The sequence below is a fragment of the Oncorhynchus tshawytscha genome, linkage group LG02 (genome assembly GCF_018296145.1).
Source record: "Oncorhynchus tshawytscha isolate Ot180627B linkage group LG02, Otsh_v2.0, whole genome shotgun sequence".
Classification (NCBI taxonomy): Eukaryota; Metazoa; Chordata; class Actinopteri; order Salmoniformes; family Salmonidae; genus Oncorhynchus; species Oncorhynchus tshawytscha.
In genome coordinates, this window is record NC_056430.1 from 55,556,341 (window position 1) to 55,579,816 (window position 23,476).

The 23,476-nt window shown below is 43.8% G+C and overlaps 1 protein-coding gene across 2 annotated transcripts in view; it reads right to left on the bottom strand.

Moving 5' to 3' along the window:
* Nucleotides 1-5,952: 5,952 nt before the first annotated feature.
* Nucleotides 5,953-23,476, bottom strand: part of mtss1 (MTSS I-BAR domain containing 1) — a 122,586-nt gene continuing 105,062 nt past the window's right edge. For both annotated transcript variants that reach the window (XM_024444790.2, XM_024444781.2), the window contains 3 exons: nucleotides 17,542-17,667; nucleotides 16,575-16,728; nucleotides 5,953-9,778 (listed from right to left, as the gene is read on the bottom strand). In XM_024444790.2, the coding sequence (XP_024300558.1) occupies nucleotides 8,694-9,778; nucleotides 16,575-16,728; nucleotides 17,542-17,667 (1,365 nt within the window). In that variant the 3' untranslated portion in view covers nucleotides 5,953-8,693. The remainder of the gene's footprint in view (nucleotides 9,779-16,574; nucleotides 16,729-17,541; nucleotides 17,668-23,476) is intronic.

A 23,476-nucleotide genomic window follows, 5' to 3' on the forward strand; every position in this document is an offset into this window, starting at 1 on the left:
TGAGCTTTTCTTGGCATAATATGGACTTGGTCTTTTACCAAATATAGCTATATTCTGTATTGTCACAACACAACTTATGCTCAAACACATTAAGGAAAAAAATTCCACAATTTCTTCTAACTTTAAACAAGGCACACCTGCTAATTGAAATGCATTCCAGATGACTACCTCATGAAGCTGGTTGAGAGAATGCCAAGAGTGTGCAAAGCTGTCATCAAGGCAAAGGGTGGCTACTTTGAAGAATCTCAAATATAATTTTTTTTGATTTGTTTAACACTTTTTTGGTTACTACATTATTCCATGTGTTATTTCCTAGTTTTGATGTCTTCACTATTATTCTACAATGTAGAAAAAAGAAAACCCTTGAATGAGTAGGTCTGTCTCAACACTTGACTGGTACTGTATATTTTGTGAAATCCAATTGTAGTTACAGTCTCGTCCCATCGCTGCGGAGAAAAGAAGGTCTGCCGCACTGCTTCTTGACACACTGCTCTCTTAACCCGGAATCCAGCAACACCAATGTGTCGGAGGAAACACAGTCCAACTGGCGACCATGTCAGCATGCATGCGCCCGGCCCATGAGTCACTAGAGCGCAATGGGACAAGGACATCCCGGCCTGCTAAACCCTCCCTTAACCCAGACGACGCTGGGTCAGTTGTGCGCCGCCTCATGGGTCTCCAGGTTGCGGCCGGCTGTGACACAGCCCGGGATTGTACCCGGACTGTAGCGACGCCTCTAGCACTGCAATGCAGAGCCTTTGACAGCTGCACCACTCTGGAGGCCCCCACTGAGGAAAAAGTTAAGGATTTGAACTCCTCAGGTAAAGTGCCTTCGGAAAGTATTCAGCCCTTTTAACTTTTTCCACATTTTGTTACGTTACAGCCTTATTCTAAAATGAAAAAATATATTCAGAAATCTACACACAATACCAAATAATGACAAAGTGAAAAGAGGTTCTTAGAAATGTTTACAAATGTAATAAAAATGAAAAAATAGGAATACCTTATTTACATAAGTATTCAGACCTTTTGCTATGAGACTCGAAATTGAGCTCAGGTGCATCCTGTTTCCATTGATCATCCTTGAGATGTTTCTACAACTTGATTGGAGTCCACCTGTGATAAATGCAATTGATTGGACATGGTTTGGAAAGGCACACACCTGTCTATATAAGGTCCCACAGTTGACAATGTATGTCAGAGCAAAAACCAGGCCATGAGGTCGAAGGAATTGTCCGTAGAGCTCCAAGACAGGATTGTGTCAAAGCACAGATCTGGGGAAGGGTTCCAAAACATTGCTGCAGCATTGAAGGTGCCCAAGAACACAGTGGCCTCCATAATTCTTAAATAGAAAAGGGTTGGAACCATCAAAACTCTTCCTAGTGTTGGCCACCTGGAAAAACTGAGCAATCAGGGGAGAAGGGCCTTGGTCTGGGAGGTGAACAAGAACCCAATGGTCACCCTGACAGAGCTCCAGATTTCCTCTGTGGAGATGGGAGAACCTTCCAGAAGGACAACCATCTCAGCAGCACTCCACCAATCAGGCCTTTATGGTAGAGTGGCCAAACGGAAGCCACTCTTCAGTAAAAGGCACATGGCAGCCCACTTGGAGTTTGCCAAAGGCACCCAAAAGACTCTCAGACAATGAGAAACAAGATTCTCTGGTCTAATGAAACCAAGATCGAACTCTTTGGCCTGAATGCCAAGCGTCACATCTGGAGGAAACCTGGCACCATCCATACGGTGAAGCATGGTGGTGGCAGCATCATGCTGTGGGGATGTGACAACGCAGGAGTCAGGAGGCTTCGGGACAAGTCTCTGAATTTCCTTGAGTGGCCCAGCCAGAGCCTGGACTTGAACCCGATCGAACATCTCTGGTGAGACCTGAAAATAGCTGTGCAGCAATGTTCCCCATCCAATCTGACAGAGTTTGAGAGGATCTGCAGAGAAGAATGGGATGAACTCCTCAAATAAGCTTGTAGCATCATACCCAAGAATCGCTGCCAAAGGTGCTTCAAGAAAGTACTGAGTCAAGGGTTTGAATACTTATGTAAATGTGATATCAGTTTTTTTATTTTTATAAATTAGCAAACATTTCTAAAATCCTGTTTTTGCTTTGTCATTGTGAGGTATTGTGTGCAGATTGATGAGAAAAATGTGGAAAAAGGCCAAGGGACTGAATATTTTCCTAAGGAACTGTACTTCTCACAGTAGCAAGAGGACTCCGTATGGTGGTGTTGTTCTTCGTAGGGTATTGACGATTAAGTGATACTACCTCGGAGTACGGTTGTCCCCTGCTGAGCGAAGATGGTTGTCCTATTCAAGCCGCGTCGATAAGTGAATCTGTGCCATTTTAATGAATGCATCTCCATTGAATGAACAAAGGAAGAATAGCCAGTTTCATATATCATCATTTCCACTGATGCTATAAAAAAATACTTGATCGGATGATGGGAAATGTACAATAACGTTGGATAAGTAAGTTAGCTACTGTGAGGATATCCGAGACATCAACCACAATAGACAAACAGATGCACTGGCCACAAGAAACTCAATATGATGCCAACACAAGGCACGAGCAATGACACGCACACCCACTTATTTAATCATAGCATAATACTGGTGAAGGAATCACAATAGGTTCCATTGACAGGTGCTCCGAGAGTGCTGAATCACGAGTCGAGCTAAGAATTCCCAAAGGATTAGTGTTGTTGGAGTTACACAAATAGGGCTGGGAGGGTGAGAGAGACAGTTCCCGGTTCTGCTGGGGATCTGGAGGAAAGTTCAAGCTTGTATCTTTCTCTGTGTGCCTGTGGTTAGAACAGCAGAGGGACTGGGGAGAGCGCACAGAGCCGAAAGCAGAATTGAGTTGACTCACTTGTTGACATAAACAGGCCCACATCAAGGGAATGACCACACACTGAGTCACCTCCGTTATACAGCAGTTCCAGGAGTAGCAGGCAGCGAGGGAGCACTTAACCCCCACTTATGCTGCAAGGAAAGGGGAATGTGCCTGGTGAGCTATCAGTTATAATCAAACAGAAATGGACTTCTGATTGGATTTGAGATGAAGGGAAAGATCTGCAGTAATTTCACTCAGATTTGACAAATTTATACAAAACCATCATTGAGAAAAAATGGTCAGAATGACCAGTCCAGATTTGTTTGAATCAGACATCGGGGAATGGCTGGTATGCATCTTGTCGTTGGTCAAGGTAGAAGTTGTCAGTAACCACTGACAGAGGGATTCAAAAATCTTATTCTGTAACGGATTAAAGACATGCTCCAGTACTTCGACTAAGAAAAACCTTTTTTTAAACCTCCCGCTTTGGGATGGATGTGTCAATGTGTACAGTGCCTTTGGAAAGTATTCAGACCCCTTGACTTTTTCCACATTTTTTAATGTTACAGCCTTATTCTAAAATTGAAATCAATCAATCGACACACAATACCCCATAATGGCAAAGCAAAAACCCAGAAATATCACATTTACATAAGTATTCAGACCCATACTTTGTTGAAGCACCTTTGGCAGCACCTACAGCCTTGAGTCTTCTTGGGTATGACGCTACAAGCTTGGCATACGTGTATTTGGGGAGTTTCTTCCATTCTTCTCTGCAGATCCTCTCAAGCTCTGTCAGGAACTCTGGAGTGCTTTCAGTGACCATCCAGTTCTTGGTCACCTCCCTGACCAGAGCTCTTCTCCCCCGATAGTTCAGCTTGGCCGGGCGGCCAACTCTAAGACGTTTTGGTGGTTCCAAAATTTTTCCACTTAAGAATGATGGAGGCCAGTGTGTTCTTGGGGACCTACAATGCTGCATAATTTTTTTGGTACCCTTCCTCAGATCTGTACCTTGACTTAAACCTGTCTCGGAGCTCTACGGACAATTCCTTGTACCTCATGGCTTGGTTTACTTTTTTGTACAGTCAACTGTGGGACCTTTTATAGACAGGTGTGCCACTTTCCATGTCCAATAAATTGCATTTACCACAGGTGGACTCCAATCAAGTTGTAGAAACATCAAGGATGATCAATGGAAACAGGATGCACCGAGCTCAATTTCAAGTCTCATAGCAAAGAATCTGAATACATCTGTAAATAAGGTATTTCTATTTTCTATTTGTAATAAATTTGGTAAAATTCCCCAAACTTTTCACTTCCGTATTGTGTGTAGATTGCATATATATATATATATATGGCTGTAACATAACATTTGGAAAAAGTGAAGGGATGTAAATATTTTCCAAAGGCACTGCACATGAGGAGATTTACTGTTTAATTAACCTCAATTTGCCACAAAATCCAGTTTGAAAGTGACTGTTTTCTTGAAGCTGTGGCGTGTCATTTTCCCCCCACGTGGGCCAGCCCCCTAACAATTCGAGTTCTAGACAATGAGCTCCAGCCCCTGGCATTTGAGTGACAGCTAGCAAGAGGCCTACCAAGTATTATCCAATGTGGTTGCCCCAAAGGCTCAGTGGAGACAGCAATTTTCGGGGGCCCACTTTTGGCTTGTGAGTGCTACTTTCAGAAGTACTGGCTAAAAAGTATACAAAAGTACCAGAGAATTTCTTTACGATTAGTATTTGGGGGTAGGGTAATCTGATGCTAGATCTGAAGTAGGATGGGTGCAATTTCTAACTTGAGACTCGATTTGTAATGAGTACCATGCTACTGTACGTGCAACAAACACTCAAACTGGACAGTTTTATCTCAATCTCTTCATTCAAAGACTCAATCATGGACACTTATTGACAGTTGGGGCTGCTCTGTGCAATGCATTGTCTATACCTTCTTTTGTGCAGTTGTCTGTGCCCAATAATGTTTGTACCATGTTTTGTGCTGTTACCATGTTGTCATGTTGTGTTGCTACCATGCTGTGTTGTGCTGCTGCCATGTTGTGTTGCTACCATACTGTGTTGCCACATGTTGCTACTAAAACAAACAATTGAATACCTGAATAGTTGAATTCCGTCCCATTTTAAATATAACCATGTGATCTGAAACTATGTGACTACCTGCATTGCTTGCTGTTTGGGGTTTTAGGCTGGGTTTCTGTACAGCACTGAGATATCAGCTGATGTACAAAGGGCTATATAAATACATTTGATTTGTCATGTGTTGCTGCCTTGCTAGGTTGTCGTCTCAGGTCTCTCTTTATCTCGTGTTGTGTTGTCTCTTGTCGTGATGTGGGGTTTGTCATACATTTTTTGTCATCCTAGCCCGTCCCCGCATATTGGCCTTTTGGTAGGCAGTCATTGTAAATAAGAATTTGTTCTTAACCGATTTGCCTAGTTAAATAAATAAATAAAATATGCCAATGGTGGTGTGTGATGCCTTCCAGTGGTCCAGAGTGAGAACACATGTCACATGGTCACACAGCAGAGCAATAGCTGTGCAATCCCTCCCTACATGAGATCATCCCCCTCTTATAACCTGCCAGTTACCGTGCAGCGCTGTCTGCTTAGTCATGATGCATCTGCTATTATTTGGCACGTTCCTAAGTTTAGAAGTTGCCGACGCCTGACAGATCTTACAACACATGGATAGGAATTTGAAGTATCAGCTAACCACATGTTATAGCAATTTATCAGTCAATGACGTGGCACGCACCCATTATCTTGTGTGTGTCAGTGTGTGATTTTTTTTGTCTGTGTACAGAATGAATGAAGTTAGAGGTAGTTTTTGCAAGCCAATGCTAATTAGTGTTAGCGCAATGACTGGACGTCTATGGGTATCTCTGTACACAGACATAAAAATGGTATCCACGAGTTCATCTGACTCTTGGGATGTAGATAAATGGCCTTATTGCCAAAATCCCAAAGTAGCCCTTCAAACAAATACAGATTAAGAAAGTCCTCATATAGCTTTGTTACTAGACTAGATGTAAACAAAACAGGTTACATCACAAAAATGCGTGTTTGACCTTTGTGACAAAAAAACAAGACAAGGAGTAACTTTTTGAACGCATTTATATTTTAAAACCCACATTCCTTTTCAGTTAAGGCTTCAGCTTCACTACACAGGTGCATTTGTGACACATAGCAATTGAACGCTTTTACAACAAGAGAAACTATTTACAGAACTGGATCAACAGGAGGAGGGCTGGTCAGTTGGAGCTCTATGGGGCAGCTTTGGGGTCAAAATCGTCAGGAAAAGTCCATTTGATATTTTCTAAATGTATTGTCAAAGTCTCTGCTTCTCACACACTGCCGGTGAGTGGCATTGGTAACAGACTAGAGAGCCCGGGTCCCAAATGGCACCCTATTCCCTATATACTGCACTACTTTCGACCAGAACCCATGGGCCAAGGTCAATAACTGGAACATGGCTTTTAGAACAGGGTTTGGCTCTTCAGTTAAGCTGATTAGTGGGGTGGGAGTGGGACTGTAGCAGTCTTTGAGGTGGGAAAGTGTAGGCTGGCTGGGCCTGAAAAGGATAATTCAAAAATAACATTTTACATTCATATAAAACTTCTTATCATTTCATCTCCTTAGTCTATACAACTAAATTTGGATTTCCTTCACTCAAACTGAGACTTCTCAGAAAAACACAAATCTTATCAGATAACATACAATTAACCCAACAGAGAGAGAGAATGTCCCAGCTCAGCTGCCCCATAATTTGACTATCCACGACCCCTGCTCATTCTGCTAGGGCATTGCCGCTTCATAATTTGGCGTTAGGGAGATATGCGCACTCTAATTACCATTCACAGTCTAGAACTTAAACTTAAAGCTGTGGATCAAATGCAGCCCGATATTGCTTTAAAGCTGCTTGAGTCAGGAGGTGCGTTGTTGTATAATCCTGTCACAAAGGCCTCTACTACAGAGGCCATTGTAGTTCCTCTGGGAAACAGGCCTTTCTCCCGGGCAACATGAAGAGGCCAGAGGCAAGATGGGAGGGCGCACAATCGCTAAACCGGCCAATGGGGTCATTCCATGCACCCGGCGACAGGTGTGAGGCAGCAACTGGTGTCAGGTAATTGTGCCTCCTACACAAACTGGGAGGTTCAAAAGAAGAAAGAAAAAGGAGGGATGGGGGGAATGTGAGACAGAGAAAAGAATAACCCAGCCGGGTGCTAGTCTCCTTTAATGTTGGGGGAGAGGGATATGCACTTAGCGGAGGAGTCGGTATTGTATTATACCTCCCCCTCACTCAGGATTTTTGAGGGAAGAGTATCTATGTGTAAAGGCTAGAAGGCATTAGAAGGCACCCCCACACATTTAAAGTAGTTTGGTTAAGAAGAACACAATGGTAAACAAATTCTAAATGCAATGCCACATCACTTAAGTGCCTTTAATCAAATGATTTCACAACCTCCTCCCCCACGCTGTGATTAACAGTTGGGTGGGGCTCACATTCTAGGAACAGCCCAAAACCACTAACCCACAGCAGGACAAACTGTTGTCACTCCACAAACAGCTAGTCTCCTCACATGACTTCTATGGTCTGTAAGTAGTTTCGACAGCTTGATTGGTCCGCAACATCGGTTTTCATATCATTATAAAAATGTATTAAAATTAAAATCTTAATTTGGCCAGTGAGTGCATCATGTGTCAGGGGGAAGAGGAGTCAGGGGAGTTCATCTAGGCTGGGATTGGTATGTCACAATAGCACCATATGTTCCTCATAAAAGAGACCGATTACCTTAAAATAATGCTATTTTAAATTTTTTTTTATAAACCAGATCTCCAACCTCAGATATCCTCCCTTAATCAAGTCTACCTATCAGAGATGCTACACTTACGGGGAACCGGGCCATCAGAAACTACACCACCTACATCACTAAATCAATGTGCTTTGCAATGTGAAGTATATCTCAAGATACACTTGAGTTTACAAAAACAATGACACCTTCGTAAACTTGAGTTGCAGTCCTCCTCATCCCACACAATGGTGGCTTTACTTTCCAGCCCAACGATCTTACATCAAGTCCTGACCCCTGCTATCAAAAGCCCCACAAAGCCCTTTGTTGAACCCGTGACCTCTCTCTGCCCTGCAGTGCAAGCCTCTGATTGGCTTAAACAGTCAAACTCCATCACGAGGGGCCCATTGCCTCCGCCACACAGAAGGTGAAGTGTGTGTGTGTGTGTGTGTTAAGAGAAAAAAAAGTCAACTGAATAAATAGAAAAGCCAGCTCAAAGCATTTCACTGTGGACCTAACAGTACACGAGAGTGATTGAGCTCACTTGATCATCTTGAACGAGATACAGACGAGAAAGCTATATAGGTCTAGTCCTGTGTCCTTGAATCCAGTTCCACTGCTTTTTTGATTTGTTCCCCTCTAATGAACTGATTTAGAGCTGGGACACCACATGGGTGTAATTCATTATCAGGTACAACAGAAAACCAGCAGGTTCCGGACATCGTAGTGTAAGAGTTTGAATACCCCTGATCCATGACCTCAAATGCTTTTATATAGCCAACACGCAACCTCGTATGTATAAACATCTTAATTACAGAGTGATAAAGAGGGCATATTCACCTACGAGTCCATCTGAGGAAGATTATAATAATCATTTTAAAACACAGTGCTGCTGGACATTTGATTAGAGAGATGGAAGCCTTTTACACCAGACGAAATGTCCAAAAAGGCAACATCCACCCCCACCAAAAAAAAAGCAAGAAAAACTAAAAGACAAGCAAGAACCGAAAAACAAAACGATGACAACCTACACTGGTAGGGAGGGACTCATTTGAAATGGCTGGGCGGGGGGATGAAGGGGGCAGATCGGTCGTTGGTCAGGGTCCGACGCAGTTTCACTCCCCGGATCATAGCGACCATGTGACCTCCGATCTCCGAGGGCTCCTCCGCATCCTGCTCCTGGGCGGCAGGGGGCTGCTGGGGGGGCAGGCAGTGCCCGCTCTCCACCAGCTGGTTGGCAGTGCCAGAAGTATTGTACTGTTGTTGGAGATGAGACTGCTGCTGAATCGGTTGCTGCTGTTGTTGTATGAGCTGCTCTTGCTGAAGCTGCTTTTGATGTTGGAGCTTCTGTTGCTGCTGCTGCTGGAGCTGCTGTTGGTACAGTTGTTGTTGCTGCTGTAGCTGTTGTTGCTGCTGTAGCTGTTGTTGCTGGAAACGTTGCTGTAATTGAAACGTTTGCTGCTGCTGTTGTGTCTGGGCTGTTGGTTGCACCTGATGTGTCTGGGGCTGCTGTTGATACTGCAGGTGCTGCTGCTGGTACTGCTTTTGCTGCTGCTGGTGCAGGGCGTACTGCTGCTGCTTGCTCAGCTGGTACAGCTGCTCCGAGCTACCCATGGGAACTGGCGCCTGGCCCGGGATCAGCGAGTAGTACGGTGATGTGGACGAAGAATGGTGCAAGGGCATGGCGCTCAGGCTCTGGGTCGATGTGCACAGGCTGTGCTTGGTGTGGACCAGCCCGTGGTCCACCTTCCAGCTCATGCCCATCCCGCCCTCTGGTGGTCCCATGTTCTCATTGCTCACGCTGTTCCCCCCTCCCCCTCCTTCTACGCCCAGGGCTTTGAGGGGCACTTGGGGGGTGCAGATGGGGATAGGCACGCCGCCGCTGATGGTGCCGCGGCGGTAGGCAGGCTTGGAGGAGGGCTTGCGGCGGATGGTGGCAGTGTGCGATTGGCACAGGCCGAGCAGCTCGGGTTCGGCCAGCAAGCTGACTGTGGAGGCGGGTCGCTTGCTCTGGAACATCTTGCGGTACTGCAGGCTGAGGTCGCTGTTGCGCGGGATGGTGGAGGACTTGTCAAAGTCAGGTGGGCCGTGGTGCTCCTCCTCGCCCCGGTGCAGGCAGATGTAGTCGTAGTCTGGTGGGTGGAGAAGGAGGGAGAGAGGGATGAGGGAGAGATGGATAAAGGAGGGGTGAGGAGGAGGAACGAGAGTAAACCTGTGGTTACTTCGAGTGGAGGAACACACGATGCATTTATGGAAAATAACATGGAAAGAAAGCAGACGCTTTGGACTGGGGTGGAAAATCTGACCTGATGCATTCCGTTATAAACCAAGGACTTTGTTGCACAAAGCTCTTCTACACTAAAGTACATGATACTGCATTGAAGACCAGAAATATTCAGTGGAGTCAGACATGTAAAATGTACTAGAGAACAACAGAAACTCAATGAGTCCAGATTTGCCCCAAACATTATAACCGAATGATGTCTGCATCCCAAATTGCACACTGTTCTCTATTTAGTGATCACCTTCTGATATAGGGCTTTGAATCACTGGCCAGTTTGTGACCGGAAGTTTAAAAAAATAAAAAAGGAAGAAAAAAAGCCGTATCTGATGAGGAAGAAATTAGGGGGCGGAGGGGGTGTATATATGATAAAGGGTGAGTCACCACAGAGCGATGACCTGTTACCAGGCGATGATGGTAAACACACTAACACAATTTCCAGGCAGTACCACATACGCAAACACGTGCATACGCCCAATCACTCACATAAGAACTCCGCTCATCCTCTTAAGCAAAGGTTTTGTCTCTCCTTCACATGTCACACACACCAAATGTTCTACGCTTAACGCTCTTCTTTCACTAGCAAAAGGTCATTTGATGTGATGACAACTCACAGCACAGATGTCACACTAAATCACTGTGGATGATCTTTTCATTTCACTTGTAAGGAACAGAGAGGGACAAATCTAAACAGTAATGGACAAGAAACCTACCATAAAGAGGCAGCTCTTTCTTTACAGCTGAAAAATAATATAGAACTGCGTTGAACTTATATACAAAAAGAAAAACTTATTGTGAGCTTTTTCCACATTTTGTTACGTTACAGCCTCATTTGAAAATGGATTAAATAAATCTACACACAATACCCCATAATGACAACAAAAAAATATTTTTTTGTGTGCAAATGTATTAAAAATAAAAAACAGAAAAAGTACCAAGTATTCAGACCCTTTGCTATGAGACTCAAAATTGAGCTCAGGTGCATCCTGTTTCCATTCACTATCCTTGCAAGGACCTATGTAAGGTCCAACAGTTGACAGTGCATGAGTGCATGTCAGAGAAAAAAACAAGCCATGAGGTTGAATGAATTCTCCGTAAAGCTTCGAGACAGGATTGTGTCGAGGCACAGATCTGGGGAAGGGTACTAAAACAAATGTCTGCAGCATTGAAGGTCTTCTATACTCCTCAGTAGAAGGCACATGACAGCCGGCTTGGTGTTAGCCAAAAGGCACGTAAAGACTCTCCGGTCTGATGAAACCAAGATTTAACTCTTTGCGTCACGTCTGGAGGAAACCTGGCACCATCCAAGCACAGTGCTGGCAGCATCATGCTGTGGGGATGTTTTTCAGCAGCAGGGACTGGGAGACTAGTCAGGATCGAGGAAAAGATGAATGGAGCAAAGTACAGAGAGAACCTAGATAAAAAACCTGCTCCAGCGTGCTCAGGACCTCAAACTAGGGCGAAGGTTCACCTTCCAACAGGACAACAACCCTAAGCACACATCCAAGACAACGCAGTGGCTTCGGGACAAGTCTCTCAATGTCCTTGTGTGGCCCAGCCAGAACCCGGAATTGAACCCGATCTAACATCTCCGGATTGACCTGAAAATAGCTGTGCAGCAACCCTCCCCATCCAACCTGACAGAGCTTCAGGGGATCTTTATTTAAAAAAAAAAAAAATTATCTGCAGAGAAGAATGGGAGAAACTCCCCAAATTCAGGTGTGTCAACCTTGTAGCGTCATACCCAAGAAGACTCGAGGATGTAATCGCTGCCAAAGGTGCTTCAACAAAGTACTGAGTAAAAACATTTCTAAAAACCTGTTTTTGTTTTGTCATTGTGGGGTAGTGTGTGTAGATTGATGAGCAAAATACATTTAAATGTAATCTATAACGTAACAAAAAGTCAAAAGTCAAGGGATCTGAATTACATTCTGAATGCACTGTAGGTGCCGTTACAATATGTATTACTATTCTCAAAATTCTATATCTATTGTGATTCAATACTGCACTGTTATGTTCCAAAGACATTGCACACTGTCTGCTGCAGAGAGACGAGAGAGCATGAGAAAATTCGTTTTGATCAGTCATGAAAATAAAAGGGCTGAAAGCACATTGGCTCACTATTTAAAAATAATACTGAGGCCAAACTACAGGATGAAAAATACCAGAGTTTTGGTGCAGGTCTAGCCGACTAGCGCTAGCTAACGCTACCTAGCAATCAAATATAGAACATGTAATATCATCCAAAAATAATATTGCGATTTATAACTATCAATATTATCTCCCATCACTAGGTAGCACTGCAGACAAAAGCGCATAATACTACCAGAGGCTACTTGCACAGGCTGATGCTGTAATTATGCTGTTGAAACAGGCACATGGATTAGACAACAGTGAAGACACGCTTCTGTTTTGGTTGTGAAATGACAGAAGTGACAGTCTTGCATGCGACAGACTGCGAAACGATCACAGACACATGTGCAGACAGACACACAGATAAGGCAGGTAGGCAAACAGACCGAAGAGTACAAATAGAGACAATACTTCAATCATGACACGTACACAGACAGACAAACAATACGACACGAATGCATTATAAGATCCCAGACAGAAACCGACTGAAAAACAGATCTGGCTGAGCCAGAGAGAGAGACAGACAGACATACAGTACCAGTCAAAAGTTTGGACACACCTAATCATTCAAGGGTTTTTACTTTGTAGAATAAAGACATCAAAACTATAAAATTACACATATGGAATCATGTAGTAACCCAAAAAGTGTTAAACAAATCAAAATCTATTTGAGGAATTCCCTTAACCAACTTCATGAGGAATGATTTTCCAGCAGTCTTGAAGAAGTTCCCACATATGCTGAGCACTTGTTGACTGCTTTTCCATCACTCTGCAGTCCAACTCATCCCAAACCATCTCAATTGGGTTGAGATCGGGTGATTGTGGAGGCCAGGTCATCTGATGCAGCACTCCATCCTTCTTGGTAAAATAGCCCTTACACAGCCTGGAGGTGTGTTTTGGGTAACTGTCCTGTAGAAAAACAAATGATAGTGGGACTAAGCACAAACCAGGTAGGATGGCGTATCGCTGCAGAATTCTGTGGTGGCCATGCTGGTTAAGTGTGCCTTGAATTCTAAATAAATCACAGACAGTAGCTGTGTTCGAATACCCATACTAACATACTGTATACTACATCCTATTAGTTCATTTTAGTATACTGTAAACGATCGGTGTCCTTTCAGTTGAGCATACTCTACCGGAAGTTGATTATGTTGCTATGCAACCTCTTGCAAGCACAACAAATTACTAGCTAAACATTTTTGTGTTCATAAATACAATCTGGAGTGCCAGAGTGTGCTCTGGGAGTTCTTAAATTGAGCATTGTCAGATTGTCCATTTGTAAATACTGGCCGAGGTGTAGGGTTGATCCGAGAGTTCTGACCATCACAACGGGGGTACTGACCATCACAACGGAAATGCAGTCAAGCACACACGCTAACTGGCTAGCGACTTCCAGACACAAATGAGAAAAGACCTCACTGACCATTTTACTCGCCATAGCAGAGCTGATTAGGCTGTTTTCATGACACCGGCCAAATTAAAAACAGGTGTTGAGCGTTCGTAAATTCCTGTTATTCTGCGCTCTGGCACTCAGACGAGAGTGCTTTGAAATCGGACTATATAGCCAGAGAGAATTTATGTCCATTGAGAATGCACAACAACTATACCACATAGCTATGAATGACGTGAGCAATCAAGTCAATAAACATTGGGTAGTTAGATAGCGTATAGTTAATATACTGCCAAGTTCAATGTATTAGTAGCCAACTAACGAGGTAGCTAGCTAACATACCGGGAGTACCTATGTTGTAATGATATTCTATGCGGTTCATAAGGATAGCGTAGCCAACACATTGTCAGCCAACATAACGTGTAGCGTAAATCATTTGAAAAGTCATTACAATGCTCAACATGTTCTCAACATTTGTCATATTTAACTCTTGGGGGTAGAATTTTAACTTTTGGATAAATAGCGTGCCCAATTTCAACTTCCTGCTACTCATGCCAAGAATATAAGATATGCATATTATTCATGGATTTTGATAGAAAAGACTGAAGTTTCTAAAACTGTTTGAATCATGTCTGTGACTATAACAGAACTTATGTAGCAAAACCACGAGGACGAACTGTTCAGATTTTTTTTCTCCCCTGTCTCTGTTCCCTGAGATGTCATTGCCCAGGGATATTTCTTAGGAACCTGTTTTCAGTTCCTACCGCTTCCACCGGATGTGAGTCTTTGGAATTTGGTTAAGGTTATTCCTTTGTGCAATGAAGAAGTAGGCCAACTGGGTACACTGTTGAGAGTTGCGCAAGACGTAAAAAGTATCGCTGGTTTGTTTTCATTCCTGTATTTGTATGCTCTCTCTCTCTTTCTTTCTCTGAGGACCTGAGCCCTAGGACCATGCCTCAGGACTACCGGGCATGATGACTCCTTGCTGTCCCCAGTCCACCTGGCTGTGCTGCTGCTCCAGTTTCAACTGTTCTGCCTGTGATTATTATTATTTGACCATGCTGGTCATCTATGAACATTTGAACATCTTGGCCATGTTCTGTTATAATCTCCACCCGGCACAGCCACCCCACATAGCCTGGTTCCTCTCTAGGTTTCTTCCTAGGTTTTGGCCTTTCTAGGGAGTTTTTCCTAGCCACCGTGCTTCTACACCTGCATTGCTTGCTGTTTGGGGTTTTAGGCTGGGTTTCTGTACAGCACTTTGAGATATCAGCTGATGTACGAAGGGCTATATAAATACATTTGAACACAGAAAGACCCGTCTACAATTTGATCGATAATTAACGTTTAAAAATACCCAATGTTGTATTACAAAAGTAGTTTGAAATATTTTGGTAACTTTTGAAATATTTTGTAGTGACGTTATGTTTTTTGTAAGCTGTTTTTTCTGGATCAAACGCGCTTTATAAATGGACATTTTGGATATATATGGACGGAATTAATCGAACAAAAGGACCAATTGTGATGTTTATGGAACATATTGGAGTGGCAACAAAAGAAGGCATAGGTAATGCATGTTTTATATTTTATTTCACCGTTTTGTGTAGCGCCTGCAGGGTTGAAATATGCTAACCCCTTTGTTTACTGCTGGTGCAGACGGTGCAGGCTATCAGATAATAGCTTCTTATGCTTTCGCGGGAAAAGCATTTTTAAAATCTGACATGTTGGCTGGATTCACAACGAGTGTAGCTTGAATTGAGTATCTTACATGTGTGATTAATGAAAGTTTGAATTTTATAGTATTTTATTTGAATCTGGCGCTCTGCATTTTCCCTGGCAATTGGCCAGTTGAGACATTTGCGTCCCGCCTATCCTAACTAGTTTTAAAGCAATTAATTTGTATCCGCTCTTGGACTTCGGCTGCATATTTTCTGCAAATCTGAATGTTGTGAAGCCACGCCCATTTCCCAAAGAATTGCATTATGGGCCCTAAAAGTACGGCAATAGAATCCACTGCGTGCATACTTCGTATTTTGGTGAATGTAGTACGACATCCAGGAACTTTTGGCTTATTAACTTTATCCTGTTAGTATGGGTATTCGAACACAGCCAGTGTCACCACCACCTCCTCCATCCTCCATGCTTCACGGTGGGAATCTGTTCACCGACTCTGCTTCTCACAAAGATACAGCAGTTAGAACCAAAAATCTAATTTTGTTAATCAGACGAAAGATTTCCACCGTTCTAACGTCCATTGCTCATGTTTCTTGGACCAAGCAAGTCTCTTCTTCATATTGCTGTCCTTTAGTAGTGGTTTCTTTGCAGTAATTCGACCATGAAGTCTTGATTTTCGCAGTCCCCTCTGAACAGTTGATGTTGAGATGTGTCTGTTACTTATTTGGGCTCCAATTTCTGAGGTGCAGTTAACTCTAAACCTCTGGGTCTTCCTTTCCTGTGGCGGTCCTCATGAGAGCCAGTTTCATCATAGCGCTTGATGGTTTTTGCGACTGCACATGGAGAAACGCTCAATTTTTAAAAAATGTCCCGCATTAAGACATGAAGGTCAGTCAAAGTAACGGACTGTCGTTTCTCTTTGCTTACTTGAGCTTTTCTTGCCAAATAGGGCTATCTTCTGTGTACCACCCCTACCTTGTCACAACACAACTGATTGGCTCAAATGCATTAAGGAAAGAAATTCCACAAATAAGGTACACCTGTTAATTGAAATGCATTCCAGGTGAGACTGTGCAAAGCTGTCATCAAGATAAAGGGTGGCTACTTTGAAGAATCTCAAATAAAATACATTTAGACTTGTTTAACACTTCTTTGGTTACTACATGATTTCATATGTGTTATTTATTAGTTTTGATGTCATAAATATTATTCTACAATGTAGAACATAGTAAAAATAAAGAAATACCCTTGAATGAGTAGGTATGTACAAACTTTTGACTGGTACTGTACATATAGGCAGACAAGCAGACAGAGGGACATGCAGACAGAGAACCCACCATTCCCGTGTGACCACAGGGGGATAAGTAGGGTCTTGTCAAAAGTAGCGCACTAGGTAGACCATAGGGTGCCAGGGGTTTGGTGGTGATGGTGAGCAGTGGTCACTACTAACCGTGGGAGGGGATGGTGTCTTCGGAGCAGGAGGGCGTGGTGGTCTGCGTGCTGTAGCCGCTGGAGCAGTGGAGGGAGTCGTGGCTGGTGCGGGGGGCCTCCGAGTTGAGCCCTCCGCCGAGGGCCAGGGCCAGCTGCTCCCGGGCACTCTGGGGCTATGAGAGGGAGGAAGATCATTGTTTAGAAGAAAAAAAAGGAAATGTGTACAATGGAAGAGAATCCCTCCTCAACCTCTTAGTGTTCAGCTGACGGTGGCAGCAGAGGCCAAGAATTACACCCTAGTAAATACTGGTACATGCAATCATGCATGGGGCTGGGCTGCCCAACCCTCTTCCTGGAGATCTACCATTCTGTGGGTTTTCAGTGAAACCCTAATTTAACACACCTGATTCTACTAATTAGCCTCTCAACAAGACTGAATCAGATATGCTAAATTAGGGTTGGACTGAAAACCTACAGGACAGTAGATCTCCAGGAAGAGGGTTGGGCAGCCCTGACTTAAGCTCTCACCTGTGTTTTTTTGAAAAACAAAATTAACAAAGGTAATAACTGTTACTAACAACACTTACATGCTTGTTAGACGACAATTAGTTACAGCTATTATTTACCCTGGAATAATGCCTAGGTAATGCAAGGTGTTGCCATCACTTCCTTGTGGAAATATGTCTTATGTTATCCTACAATCAATTAAGTATAAATGGATTACCAAAAGTCAGGTTGGTTTGTCAATGATACACAAATGGAGGAAAGCACTGCACCGGTGTTTATTTGCTTTAATCATTGACCACATATCAAAGTACAAACTGATAAGCATTCTATGGAGGTGCGAGTGTGTGTCTGTATGTGTGTCTCAGCTTGTGTGTGTGCAATTCTCTGTGTGGGTGTGTGAGCGTGCGCATGTGTCAGCTTGTGTGTGTGTGCGTGCGAGTCTCTCTCTCTGTGTGTGTGTGTCTGTGTGTGTTTGCTACCTTTCCGGATGTGGACAAGGCGCGGGCCCTCTCTCCGTGCTGTGTGTAGGAGTTGTGAGGAGGAGGCATGGCCGTGCCGTTCTCTGTGCCCGACCCGGTATGTCCCGACCACGACCCGCTCACCTCCTGAAATGAACACCAACATCATCAGATTGTGCCACTGCCAACTCAATGTACCAATAGTAGAGGTTGACCGATTATGATTTTTCAACAGCAATACCGATTTTTGGAGGACCCCCCCAAAAAAAGCCGATACCGCTTAAAATCGGTCGATTTAATTTTTTAAAATTTGTAATAATGACAATTACAACAATACTGAATGAACACTTATTTGAACTTAAATATAATACATCAATAAAATCAATTTAGCCTCAAATAAATAATGAAACATCTTCAATTTTGTTTAAATAATGCAAAAACAAAAGTATTGGAGAAGAAAGTAAAAGTGCAATATGTGCCATGTAAGAAAGCTTACGTTTCAGTTCCTTGCTCAGAACATGAGAACATATGAAAGCTGGTGGTTCCTTTTAACATGAGTCTAAAACATTCCCAGGTAAGAAGTTTTAGGTTGTTGTTATAGGACTATTTCTCTCTATATCATTTGTATTTCATTAACCTTTGACTATTGGATATTCTTATAGGTACTTTAGTATTGCCAGTGTAACAGTATACCTTCCGTCCCTCTCCTCGCTCCTACCTGGGCTCGAACCAGGAACACATCAACAACAGCCACCCTCGAAGCAGCGTTACCCATGCAGAGCAAGGGGAACAACCACTCCAAGTCTCAGTGAGTGACATGAAACTCTATTAGCACGCACCCCTCTAACTAGCTAGCCATTTCACATCGGTTACACCTGCCTAATCTCGGGAGTTGATAGGCTTGAAGTCATAAACAGCGCAATGCTTGAAGCACAGCAACGAGCTGCTGGCAAAACGCTCGAAAGTGCTGTTTGAATGAATGCTTACGAGCCTGCTGCTGCCTACCACTGCTCAGTCAGACTGCTCTATCAAATCATAGACTTAATTATAACATAATAACACACAGAAATACGAGCCTTAGGTCATTAAATATAGTAGAATCTGGAAACCATAATCTCGAAAACAAGACGTTTATTCTTTCAGTGAAATACGGAACCATTCCGTATTTTATCTAACGGGTGGCATCCATAAGTCTAAATAATTCCTTTTACATTGCACAACCTTCAGTGTTATGTCATAATTACGTAAAATTCTGGCAAATTAGGCAGCCCAACGTGCACCTGGAAACCTTGGTTAGCGTACACTGCGCCCGGCCCGCCACAGGAGTCGCTGGTGCGCGATGAGACAAGGATATCCCTACCGGCCAAACCCTCCCTAACCCGGACAACGCTAGGCCAAATTGTGCGTCGCCCCACGGACCTCCCGGTCGCGGCCGGTTACGACAGAGCCTGGGCGTGAACCCAGAGTCTCTGGTGGCACAGCTAGCGCTGCAGTACAGCGCCCTTAACCACTGCGCCACCCGGGAGGCAATCCAGAGATGTTTGATCTGGTCCGGGCTCTGGCTGGGCCACACAAGGACATTTAGAGACTTGTCCCAAAGCCACTCCTGCGTTGTCTTGGCTGTGTGCTTAGGGCCGTTCTGTTGGAAGGTGAACCTTCGCCCCAGTCTGAGGTCCTGACCTCTCTGGAACAAGTTTTCGTCAAGGATCTCTGTACTTTGCTCAGTTCATCTTTCCCTCGATCCTGACTAGTCCCCCAGTCCCTGCCGCTGAAAAACATCGTCACAGCATGATGCTGCCACCACCATGCTTCACTGTAGAGATGGTGACAGGTTTCCTCCAGACATGACACTTGGCATTCAGGCCAAAGAGTTAAATCTTGGTTTCATCAGACCAGAGAATCTTGTTTAGTCCTTTAGGTGCCTTTTGGCAAACTCCAAGCGGGCCTTTGACTAAAGAGTGGCTTCCACCTGGCTACTACCGTAAAGGACTGATTGGTGGAGTGCTGCAGAGATGGTTGTCCTTCTGGAAGATTCTCCCATCACATTTACATAAGGTGCCCTATGTAAAGGTGAGAGGAACTCTGGAGCTCTGTCAGAGTGACCATTGGGTTCTTGGTCACCTCCCTGACCAAGGTCCTTCTCCCTGATTGCTCAGTTTTGCCGGGCAGCCAGCTCTAGGAAGAGTCTTCGTGGTTCCAAACTTCTTCCAATAAATAATGGAGGTCACTCTGTTCTTGGGGACCTTCAATGCTGCAGACATGTTTCAGTACCCTTCTCCAGATCTGTGCATCGACAATCCCGTCTCGGAGCTCTACGGACAATTTCTTTGACCTCATGGCTTGGTTTTTGCTCGGACATGCACTGTCAACTGTGGGACCTTATATAGACAGGTGTGCCTTTCCAAATCATGTCCAGTCAAGTTGTAGAAACATCAAGGATGATCAATGGAAACAGGATGCACCAAAGCTCAATTTTGAGTCTCATAGCAAAGGTTCTGAACACTTGAGTAAATAAGGTATCAGTTTTTTTGTTTTTTACAAAGTTGCAAAACATTGTAAAAATCTTTTTTCGCTTCGTCATTATGGAGTATTGTGTGTAGATTGATGAAGATTTTTATTCATTTAATCCATTTAAGAATAAGGCTGTAACATAAAATGTGGAAATAGGGAATGGGTCTGAAAACTTCTTAATACACTGTATGCCTACAGCTCATGCAAAGACAAAACAAGCAGTGGCCTGTTTGATGTGACCAAGAAACAAAAGTCCACATGACAATATGTATCAAAGGTTAATGTATCTGGGTAAGGCTGGGCTGGGCAGAGCAGAGGAAACAAACACTGAAGAATGGGATGTTGACATAAGGACGGGTACTGTGAAGGGCAGCGAGCCGATCACTGATAAGGACTGGAGGGAGTTAGAGAGGCACAGTAACAGAATTACACATTAGACCTCTATATTACAAAAAAAGCTATATATAATTACTATAATTAGCACAGCTCTGTTATATGGGTTAAAGTGTTATTGAGAGCAATGGCTTTTAGGAGTTTTTGGGCCATCGGCGGGGGCTAGTTGGGTTATACACTGCTCAAAAAAATAAAGGGAACACTAAAATAACACATCCTAGACCTGCATAAATGAAATATTCTTATTAAATACTTTTTTCTTTCCATAGTTGAATGTGCTGACAACAAAATCACACAAAAATTCATGACTGACCCACCGCCAAACCGGTCATGCTGGAGGATGTTGCAGGCAGCAGAACGTTCTCCACAGCGTCTCCAGACTGTCACGTGCTCAGTGTGAACCTGCTTTCATCTGTGAAGAGCACAGGGCACCCGTGGCGAATTTGCCAATCTTGGTGTTCTCTGGCAAATGCCAAACGTCCTGCAATGTGTTGGGCTGTAAAGCACAACCCCCACCTGCACATTTGTGGCCTGCTGGAGGTCATTTTGCAGGGCTCTGGCAGTGCTCCTTCTTGCACAAAGGCGGAGGTAGAGGTCCTGCTGCTGGGTTGTTGCCCTCCTACGGCCTCCTCCACGTCTCCTGATGTACTGGCCCGTCTCCTGGTAGCGCCTCCATGCTCTGGACACTACGCTGACAGACACAGCAAACAGTTTTGCCACAGCTTGCATTGATGTGGCATCCTGGATGAGCTGCACTACCTGAGCCACTTGTGTGGGTTGTAGACTCCGTCTCATGCTACCACTAGAGTGAAAGCACCGCCAGCATTCAAAAGTGACCAAAACAGCCAGGAAGCGTAGGACTGGTCTGTGGTCCCCACCTGCAGAACCACTCCTTTATTGGGGGTGTCTTGCTAATTGCCTATAATTTCCACCTGTTGTCTATTCCATTTGCACAACAGCATGTGAAATTTATTGTCAATCAGTGTTGTTTCCTAAGTGGACAGTTTGATTTCACAGAAGTGTGATTGACTAGGAGTTACATTGTGTTGTTTAAGTGTTCCCTTTATTTTTTTGAGCAGTGTATATAACTTCAAGTTGCAAATTTAACATTTCCAGTGGGAAGCAGGTCAAGTTATGGGCTGAAAGTAAATTAGCAAAAGCTGTTTTTCTCCCTCACACTTAGACACTGGGTGCATTCATTTTACACAACAAAAACAGACGTCTCACACACACATACACCCCACCATTAGAGAGACATAGGGTACTTAATAACACTAGAAAGGCAGAGAACGTCATAGTGATTCAAAACGAATAAATGTACTGCCATTTTCTTTAACAAATCTATAAAACACAGTCATTGTGAGAATTTCAATATCACTAACAGAACTGGTGTTACAACCACTTTTAGGATGGCATGTCATTTTCTGAATGGTTTTCCACCGCTGTCCCTCCGACAGTAGGGCCTGCTCCCCTCCTCCTCCAGACAGTTGAAAGTGCCACGCCCAGTTGATAATCACCCAGATTATTGCCTCAAAACTGAACCTAAACTAAATTTAACACATAACAATAGATTCAATAAATGAAGCATAGTATGATGGGAGAGAATGGGTGAGTTGATGAGCGAGGGGAAGCGAATAATGCATGGCTATTCTATTGTATTAATCGATTCTAATTCTAATCTCAAAACAGTACCCTATATCAGTCCAAATTTTGGTTAGCCGCTGACGTTGACACCAAGTAAATGCTGAACAGCTTTTCATATTTGGGAAAGTATTCATATCGGGCATGATGCTTGTGGAACCTTACGTCGGCAAGGAGAGAAATGTCACCATTGGGAAAATAAACCTTTTCTACTCAATAGGTCGGTGTGGATGTTTAACCTCAGATGGAACAGCTGTACTCAGTGAAAGGAGGGAACTCCCTGCTGGCCTGTTGCAGGGGTCTACAACATGTTTAACTTGGCTGCTATCAACGCAGATATGTTGTTCAAGCAGTACATGAACAAAACAATGAGCAGGAGAGATTTCATCGTGAGTCTGGCACACAGGCTACGTACGTTAGAGATATGACATCCAAGTCAGCAGAAAGAACCCCCAATACCCGTTTCAGCTGCAAGCAACTTGTTTGTGGGAAGTGTTGCAAGCAACTGAAATTGACAAAAATGTGTGTCAACTGTTAGGACAAGGAATAACAACTAAATAAGATTCAACTGATGACAATGCGTGAAGACGGACAACATACTGTAAGCATGAGCAAGACGACAAATAATGTATCCAATAACTGACAATTGACTGCTGTCATCGACACAATTATAATGCCACCATTGCTTTTGTGCTGATTTCCACTATTCACAAGCACACTTGGCGCTTATACTGATGTTAACCCTACTAATATTTTCTTAATTTGACTGCACCTGCACGTCTTGGTGGTTTGGGTATTTAAATTTGTTTTGTCGTTAAAAAAAGTGGTTACTGTGTTCCAATGTACATGCTTTTTGTTTCATTACACTTTCCATTTTTACATATAGCCTACAGTAACATAAACGAATGAAAATGTTATCCCCAAAAATGTGTATTCTAATGTCACATAAGACCTGAAAAATTATAATTGTTCCAATAGCATATATTAAATCAACTTAGAACATTGACGTCCAAAAGACGTGTCAGTGGCACGAAGGGGTCCAACGAGGTCAGGTCTTTCTAGTGTTAAAACATATATGCACCAAACGACAAAACACAAACACACAAGGTAAAGACTACACACAGTTATGTGGGGGCCATACTTGGGGGTTTACGCCATGGGGGGTATTACAGGGGGGTCATTAAGGCTTGAGTTTTCCCACGGTGGTGTCCGCGGCTGGCGTGGCTGGCAGAACAGGCATGGGTGCAGTGGGCACCAGAGTGGATGGAGGAGGTGGGCAAGCTGCCCTCGCTGAGAGAGCGTGCGGTGCCCCCCCAGCCCTCAAAGCAGGCCAACGGACTGGGTGAGCAGCACTACCCACGGGAAGGGGGACGGGAAGGGATAGAGAGAATGATTTGTGCGTAGAGAGTAC